Source organism: Sinocyclocheilus anshuiensis, unplaced genomic scaffold (genome assembly GCF_001515605.1).
Source record: "Sinocyclocheilus anshuiensis isolate Anshui unplaced genomic scaffold, SAMN03320099.WGS_v1.1 scaffold365, whole genome shotgun sequence".
NCBI lineage: Eukaryota > Metazoa > Chordata > Actinopteri > Cypriniformes > Cyprinidae > Sinocyclocheilus > Sinocyclocheilus anshuiensis.
In genome coordinates, this window is record NW_015539834.1 from 230,977 (window position 1) to 240,365 (window position 9,389).

The window sequence follows — 9,389 nt, forward strand, 5'->3', positions numbered from 1 at the left end:
TAAGTCATTTTATCAAATTGTTTTGTTTTAGTTATCAGAGGTTTTATTCATTCATTCATTCATTTAAAAGAAATACAAAGCCTGTGCTAACTGAAAGAAAACAACTTAACGGAAGATTTACAAGAATATTTTTTACAGGAACACCAAATGAACGATTTTCAGCACAGCACAAGGGATACACACAGCTTTTATGTAAATAATGATGCTGCTATGGTGTGTAAACTGTAGGAAAATTAACAACTGTGTTGAGCAGATGGTAAAACATGGTCCAGTGTTTTTGTTAGAGGTTATTTATTCAGCTGCTCTGAGCCTGTTCATTTCAATTAAGCTGAATTTACGATGTTTGACAGTCCAGAATGAGACGTCACATTTCCTCAAGTTCCCTTTTGCGTTGTTTAAGCCGCTGTCCTGTACTCGACCAAATAACTATAATTTATAATGGTTAATAAAGTCGTTTTATTCCTAGCTCCTGGGGAAATTTCATCGCTTTATAGGTAACCGAATCTTAGTGGATACACAATAGGATACAGTTAGGTTCCCAAAAGGGTTCAAATAATATGATATGATAACGCAGAAGAAGATATGAGTGCCCTACATTTGTGACCCATAAGATCTTACAGGAATACAGTAAGGATGCACAAGATGCAGTTTGATCTAAAGACCATAGACAACAGGCTATATTGCAAGAATGCTCCTTCAGTTTTCTTCCTAGAAAGCCATACTATATTAGTTGTGCCGACACAATATTTAGTTTGCAAGCTAATAAGCGTTCGTGACAAAGCAATTTGGGCTTGAGCTGAATGCAAAAGCTGCTCTGCGGCGGCTGCTGAGTGTTACTTAGATTATGCATCTGAAAATAGAATTTTAATGTATCATGCCGGGGTGTGAAAACAAAGTGTCTCTCTCACATGCACGCAGTTAATAATGCTTTTGAAGGGGAATTGTTATTGTTCAGATTTCTCTTTCTTTAAAAAAATAAATAAAAAATCTCATCGAGCAGCTAGGTTGAATAGTTTTCTCTAACAGGCCAGTTAAAGTGCGGCGTGTGGCCACGAAGCGTGTCGCGTCAAAAGCGATTAGCAGGAATGGAAAATGACACTTGAATGGTGAAGCCTTTTGATGCATTGTAGAAGGCTCTAATGCTCGAGAAAGCAAACCCCAAACATCCCACTCAAATAATTGTTTGTCTGAATATTTGACGGCTTCGATCGGCTGCTTGAATTGGTATTTTTGGGAGGACGCGTCTAAGGTGGAACATAAGCGTAAAACAGGAGGTAACTGCGTAAACCGCACAATCGTATCTGTGGCCAGTAGGCCTATGTGTGAAAAGCATGCGGGACAAATTTTTCCCGTGTCCCTCTCTGCCAGAAGATTAAGCGTAAGTGTGAAATCCTAAATGCTGTCGAGAAAAATACAGTTAGTTGTCTCATTGTGTAGCGGGATAAATGTGGGTTGCTTGGGCTATTTGAATTGATGTCAAAGATGGGAAAGAAAAATAACCACTGTCTTATTGGTTATTCAAGGTGACCAGAATTAGATATTGAGATTAAGAGATTTATGAACTAATTTGTTCTACTTAAAAGTCTTGTTACTTATTGTTGGAACAGCATGTAGGCTATTTCCTATAGCCTACATACTCTAGCGAGGGAGTTGCTGTGGTCTAGAGAGGTTTCGTTTTCTGTTCAACGCCCATCTTCAAATCACGGAATACCACGGAAGCAGGAAATAGGCATGTTCTGGTGCACCTGACGCGGAGTCAAACCGTCTTGTTAAAACATAGCACGTTGATTTAATTCTTGCAGCCAGTGGTAAGATATACATTTCCTGTCAGCATTTTAATACGTTTAACTATTATAGCAACTACAACCGTTTAAAATATGTATCAAATATTTTATTGTTGCAGGCTAGGGATTGGAATTGTAAGTAAGGCTACGGGTTAGACTTACTGGGTTTGACTGAGAATCCACTTGACATGCTGTAATAACGATTCTTTTAGTAGGCCTACTATTGAGGACGGGGAAAAATAACATTTTATGTCTTTTATTGTCATCAGCAGCCTGTTGCCAAACGATGAGATCGCTGCAACAGAACATAAGAAATCCGAAATAAATGTAATATTTACAGTTTTGGCCAAAGATTTGCGTAAATGAACATTTTAATGACTTTCCACAGCATGACAGCATCACACAGTTTTAGGTTCTGAGTGAAAGAAACCTCACGAATTGATTCATTAGTGTTTTGATTCATTAAAAAGAATTGGCTCATAAAAATCATTTGTTCGGATACTGAACTACACTTGTTTATTCACTAAAAAGAACCGATTTAAACGATTCATTGTTTGGGAATCGGACTACTCTTACTGGTGCTACTAGGGGCTGCAAGTTTCGTGCTGATTAGTGTGGAAACTTACGACACTTAAAAAAATGTTCCAATTTATTTATATATTGTTTATACTTTATGGGTGTTTTCAGCATAATTTCACTCAGAGCTTTGCAAACGATCTAATCTATTTAGGTCACTATGTCAGAGAAAGATGAAGAGATATTCAAGTCTGTGGACTTGGAGCAGCAAACCGAAAAGTCTCCGGAACCAGACATCAATCCTCAAGAATCTCCAAGTGAAACAGAAATAGATAAACCCAGCACACCTTCTACAGAAGCCAAGGCAGAAAGCACCCCCTCTACACATACTTCAGCTGCCAAAGTTAAATGGACATCATCTGCGGAACAGTTTAAACTGAAGAGATTTTTTGTCCTCAGGGTAATGTCTTTAGCCTATTTGAAGTCTCACTGAAGCCTCCGTTTTCTGGGTTGACCACAAATTGGTGTTCCACTGTGTTAGTAATCATTTCTGACACAATCTACGTTTCTTTTGTATGTTGACAAACCATGGTTGCTCTGTGGTACAATATAATGCTGATGACAACACCTTTTGTAAATATGAATATCCTCAATCACATGTTAAGCAAACAATGACAGTCCGAATACTTTACTTGTCCAGTGCTGCCTGCTAATATTCAGTCAAACATATATTTTTTACCTGAAGAGATCACCAAAGGCCGTTTTCGTGTTTTCTATTTCCTCAGTCTACCTGAGGTCATTTGATTAACAAATAGTGTCTGTTGGCCAGCTCAAATACCAAATTTTGCTTTATGAAAGTGGTGAAAAGGCATTACTTATGCCTTAAAACCATCACACTTGCATTGGCAACCAATGCTTACAACTATTTTTCACATTTGCAATACAATTGCATTTTTATGACCAAGCACTATAATGTATTATTACTTTTATTGCAATCATTAACATACATCTCTTGCTCTAATTTCTGGCGTGGCACAACACTAACCAATTAATAGTTAGAATAATTTCAGTAAAATTGACCAAAGAAGGTCACTTGAAATGACAATCTGTAATTTGTAGGAACTTTATGGTAGACATCTAGAATTAATTAATTTAAATTGGAAAGCATATGTGCTTAACATTTTGGTTTTAATCCTTTTCAAAGCTTTTTTCATATGGACCACTTTGACCATGTTTGCATGCACAAAAACATTACGACATGCTAATAATTGGTCATTGTCAAGCATACTGTTTTGAAAGGATTTTTTACTATACAAACACTGAAAGAAAGAGGTTTGGCATTCTCCACTTCTCCAATGATTTACTGAAAAATTTAAAGTCATATGGCTCCAGAAAAAAAAAAAAAGATACTAAGTGGGTACATTGTAAAAACCATCTTCCAAACCTTGTTTTTGCTTTACCCTAAGTCACTTTGGTAATTATTTATATTTTAAAATTGTCAGGACGGATTTCTGAGGAAACTGCATACTTTCATCATTCGTCCATGCTTGTTAATGCTATATCTGTAAATAAAGGGAACAAAAAGCTCAGGCTACTATTATGTGCAGTGGAAGTAGATTGAAGCAAAAACAACTGAACCTTAAACTCAAAAGAGTTTGCAAGTAAAAATGGAAAGTAACAGTACCCATAATAAAACATGAATCAACATAGTTTGCAAAGGATCACATTTGGTGTGCACTGACTAGGTTCACAAAACATTATTTATGTTGATAATAGTAACAAATTACGAAAACAATGTTTTTCCGCAAGAGAAACTTGTTGTCTTATCGTTTAACCAGTAAAAGGCTAAATGCTACATAGTGTAGCTTTAAGGAACACAGAACAAGTTTAGTTTGTCATTCCATAAAATCAGTAGATGATCTAGCATTTTGCACTATAGCACCCTCTAGTGGGGTCTATCTCCACTAGACCCTAATGCACAGATGCCACTGATTTTTAATATGTCTTGATGCAGATGAATTGTTGTGTTTTGTCATTTTAGCCTGGAACACTGGACCATGGCATGGAGGATGTTAAAGCTCTGGTGAATCCCACAGAAGATGGTGCTGTCCAGAGTGTCTGGCTCATGGCTGAGTAAGTTTTTAAAGTTTTTTTTTCTTTCTGTAAGAGAACACATTATAGTTAAAGTATGTACAGACTGTTCTGCAAATATGCATCGTTCACATGGAGTAAGCAAATCACATTCAGGTCTTTTGTCACATAGCTCTCATTCCAGGATGCAATCCATTATCTCACTCCGTGTTCTGTAAATAAGTAAAATGTTCAGGAAATATTTAAAGCAAAATAAGCAGGCAGCAGAATAGAGCTGCTAGAAGACATTTTGCTAAATGTGCTGGCAGATGTCAACTTCTATCTGTCTCTGCGCAGGCTTTCAGGAAACAGTTTAAATGTCTTGCTATATGATAATTAATAATATCATATTTTCCATGCTCTGAACTCGTACTCAATTCCTGAGCAGTTCTGTGGTTTGAGATTAGGCTTGAAACAAAAGATGAAGCTCATGCAATTCATGCATTTTGACTGCTATACATTTCTTATGGAAGACATTGTAGGAAATAGCTTTTTGCTGTCAAAACAAAGACACCTGAAAGGCTTAATATATAGGTTAGTTGCATTAAAGTAGCTTTAAATAGTCTCATATGCCACATTTGTTCATTATCAAACATTCATATAGCTTGCCCTGTGCATGTCCTCACATTATGTGCATAATTTAAAATCAATGTGGAATATGCTTTTATAAAAATCTACAGTACCATGTAAAAGTTTGAATTAAAACAGATGTAAATCACTGTTACATATTCATAATATATGAAGCAACACATTTTCTGCACATTCTTAATTGATGTAATAAAAAGATACAAAATTATCATTGAGTTTAACCACAGACCCTTGTATGTAAACAGTCATCCAACTCTTTGAAAATCTAGTTTAATCTAGCAGAAAAGGAAAAGTGCCTGTTAGTGTGTGTGCGTCTATGTGGTGTTTTTGTGGTCTTTCACACCTACTGCATGTCCCCAGGCTCACATACCCAGTGAATATTTATTCAAGGTAAATATTCAGTTTGCCTAGTCATAAGTTTCTCAACAAGTAAAAATTACCTAAATTAAACACCAGAATGCATAAAGGCCCTGTAATGTACTAAGATTCCCATGTGCTATTTCTGTCACTGTCCAAATCTGATGTGAGAAAGCAAAATCTTCAGAAGCTCTCCATAAATTAACTTCTCACTGGCCAGTTGAGGTGAAAGCACTGACAAAAATAAAACGTAACTTTTAAAAAGTGGCTTATCCATCAGTTATTCATTTTCTGAACACACATCTTTGTTTTGACATGTCTTTGGGATCTAAAAATGCAGGCATGAACATTTGAACATGTATACCAAAGGCAATTGTTGAAATTTTGAAGCCTTTAGATTATGTTGGCGGCAGGCCTACATAATTTAGACCCACATCATGCTTATAGACATTTTTTGCAAAAGAACTCAAAATAACTCGGCAGAGAATTCACAGCCACTGCAGCTAGCTATTGATTGATTGGTTGATTTTCAACAGAATAGCCTTTGTAATTGATAAAATCCACTGTGCATAACTTATTTTAAAAATATTCCACAAGCCAGGAGTTTTCAAACTGGGATCTGGCCCATGCTAGGAGGCCTGTGGAAAGTTTGAGAGAGAAGATAATTTGTATATATTTTTGTAAAAAAAAAAAATCTCTTCTTACATGGCCCATAAGTTAAAGAATGCTTGCTTTTGTTATCCATTGGTCTTTAAAGACAGCATTCTACTTGGATTAATATTTACACTTCATCGTTCATTTAAATAAATTTGAATTAAAAATGTACTTTTGTACTTTTAACTGTACTCTAATATTGGGTAGAAAATATACGCACACTGATACACAATTTAGTACAAAGTAAATATTTTCTACATACTTGACGAGAAAGTTTGAAAAAGCCTGCTCTATGTTGCCATGTAGAATAACTGGAATAGAAACAATACTGCAGCAAGATTCATTTGTCTACATGTGCTAAACTAATCTGTCAAACTGTAAATTAACATATGTCCAACAACTTGTTTTAGAATCCTTCTGTGCTTGATCAGAGCTGTGGAAGAATTGTGAGCGACAGATTTGTGGGAATGTAGGCCAGTTCTTGTGTAGTTACATTGATGTACTGTATGCAACACAGCAGAGGTCTGCAGTCGGGCCCAGTAGGGGACCCTTGCTAACATATTCCAGAGAATTAAACTCTTTTTGATTAAAGATGCTGTTAACGATATTAACCACTCTGGAATTCCTGCCAGACCACAAACATACCATTGTACCGTTGAGATTTTTGAAGCGGGAGAGCAGTGGCACATCATTTGAGTGTTGTCAAAGTAGTCAAAAGCAGTAGCAGAATTCTTGCACAACAAACTAACAACTGACAACTGCTTATGACGTTGAATATGTTGCTTGAATGATTGACCCGCTTCAACTACCAGGTGATATTTCAGAACATCTAATTCAGACATATATTACGAGAGACATTCCATAAAAAAAATTGCATAGAGCACTGCTAAAGATTTTTATTTATTTTTTTTTTACAAAACTGTGATTGAATAGCATTCGTAAATATGCACAATATTATAGATTTCGGTCAGTATTGGATATATACAATAATTGTATATGCTCATTTCTAATATTTGTACGTTTAGATTAATTTTTACTTTTAAAATCTCAAAATTAAAATCTTTTTTTTTTTTTGTACTGTGCATTATAATTTCACAGTGCAATTCACTTGTAGCATTTAAGACAACCATGATTTAGACTTTTCATTTATTTAGAAATGTATTACTTTTTTTCTGTCTATTTAGTTTTTCAGTTTTCATTTATCAGTTATTGGCCATAACATGAAAGTTAGTAAGTTATTATCAGGCTATAGAATTGGCCAGAGATTGATTGATTGATTGATTGATTGATTGATTGATTGATTGATCTGCACTGTGTACAAGGCTATGGTTCTGACATTGGCCAGAATTGTTTTTTATTGTGCATCTTTACAACTATTACCAATATTTTAATACTCTCTCCATTTTCCTGTTACTGTGTAGAGTTGATCATTGGAACAATGAGAAAGAGCGATTGGTGCTCATCACAGAGAACACCCTCCTCATCTTCAAATATGACTTTGTCATGCTTAACTGTGAGCAGATTCAGAAGATTCCACTCAACTATATCGACCGCATCTGCCATGGTACCTTCTGCTTTCCACCACGTTCCCTCCTGACGTGAGTAGCTCCCATTCTCTCATCAGCATCACTTCATTCACTGTCGAAAAAGCCACATTTCACTACTGCAACAAAAAAAGTCTCTGAACGTTCTTCATTTGCCTGCACTTCCTCATCTTTTACCCCACACGTCTGATATTCATAATGTTTGCTCAACTGTGAACATCAGAACCAAAAACAGAAGCACAAAAAATTGTCTGCGCTACACTGATTGCTTTTGTGCCACCTGTTGCCACGTGTAACGAAGGCCTGTGCATTCAAGTACTCTCAGAACTTATTTTTCTAAGAAACATCTTCCACACAGTTCTGCAAATCAGCTACAAATTCCTCTCCACTTTATGCATGTCATGCTTAGTTGCATGATAAGTGTAAAGTTTGGGGAGATATACAGCATGTAGATGACAGCCTGGCTGGGCTTGTCGAGGATGAGAGATAGACTCATGTTCTGCTTCAGTAACAACATTGTGTTTCTGAGAACCGTATGTAAACACAGGGAAATAATAATAGCTCTTAATAATAGTATTATGTTAATAATAGCTGGACACCTGGTTGAAAATAGCATATTTTATTTGCTGTTGAAAGATATATCAGTAGAAGATGCACTATCGCTCAAAGGTTTGGGGTCAATAAGATTTGTTTTAAGCAAACTTTTATTCAGTAAGAATGCATTGAAATGACATTTACATTGTTATAAATAAAAATCAAATAAATTCCTGTTCTTTTGAACTTTGTATTCATCAAAGAACTTAAAATAAGTTTGCACAAATTTAAAGTACAGTATTGATCATAAGAAATGTTTCTTCCAAATCTACATATTTGAATGATTTCTGATGGATCATGTGACACTGAGGACTAGACTAGAGTAATGCCATGACAGGAACAGTTATTTTAATTGTAATAATATTTCACAATACTACTGTTTGCTGTAGTTTTGATCAAATAAATGCAGCACTTGTGAGTGTACTGTAACAGACTTGCCATTAAAACATTCTTAACGACCCTAAACTTTTGAATTATTATATTATATTATATTATATTATATTTATTTGTTGTTGCAAGCCAGGCTCATTGGAAAGTTGTGCCTGTGGCGACATTTCTGCAGAATGATATTACGCTGCTTCTTGCACATTTCGCAATATGTTTAAAGTGAATTGTCCAGGGAGTGGCACTAAAAAACAGCATCAGTTTTATTTGAAACAGTTAAACATGTATCTAGCAGCATTATGTATGCTGGTTGTTGTTTGTCTCACAGCAGTTTGGAAATATAATGTCCAATGTGTGACCCAAAGTTTAATGATGTATTGTGTTTGAAAATATTGTATCACCTACACTAAGCCCTACCCTATAAACCAATAGTAGCCATGCCAGTTAGCTTGTTGTGATTCATGTTTCACGGGACTTCTTTCACTCAGCATTCTGCATCATATGTGCAGTGCTGCACCAGGTGAGCTATCAAGCAAGTTTGCAACATTAGAAAAGCTGTACATATTGCGCTGGTTGCACATCAAAATGAATTCTAGGGCTGCCCCCTAATAGTTGACTAAACATTAGTCAACGAAAAGAGGCTTTCTCGACTAAAATTGTATTAGTCAGTTAGTCGCAAAAAAAAAAATTTTCCTTTAACCAAAGGAGGAGGATGAGGAGAAAAAGAGAGGGCTCCAGTCCCCGAGTTTAGCTCAGAGAGGGCTCCATTCCCCGAGTCTAGCCCTGAGAGAGCTCCAGTCCCCGAGTTTAGCCCAGAGAGGGCTCCAGTCCCCGAGGT

At 36.0% G+C, this 9,389-nt stretch overlaps 1 protein-coding gene across 2 annotated transcripts in view; it reads left to right on the top strand.

The window, feature by feature from the left end:
- Positions 1–1,309: 1,309 nt before the first annotated feature.
- LOC107684336 (tumor protein p63-regulated gene 1-like protein) overlaps positions 1,310–9,389 on the top strand; it is a 31,856-nt gene continuing 23,776 nt past the window's right edge. The window contains exons 1-4 of one of the 2 annotated variants that reach the window (XM_016480563.1): positions 1,310–1,378; positions 2,515–2,760; positions 4,342–4,433; positions 7,451–7,627. In XM_016480563.1, coding sequence (XP_016336049.1) covers positions 1,319–1,378; positions 2,515–2,760; positions 4,342–4,433; positions 7,451–7,627 — 575 coding nt within the window. In that variant the 5' untranslated portion in view covers positions 1,310–1,318. Of the gene's footprint in view, positions 1,379–1,683; positions 1,809–2,514; positions 2,761–4,341; positions 4,434–7,450; positions 7,628–9,389 lie in introns of those variants that run through there. The other variant, XM_016480564.1, reaches the window with a different exon arrangement.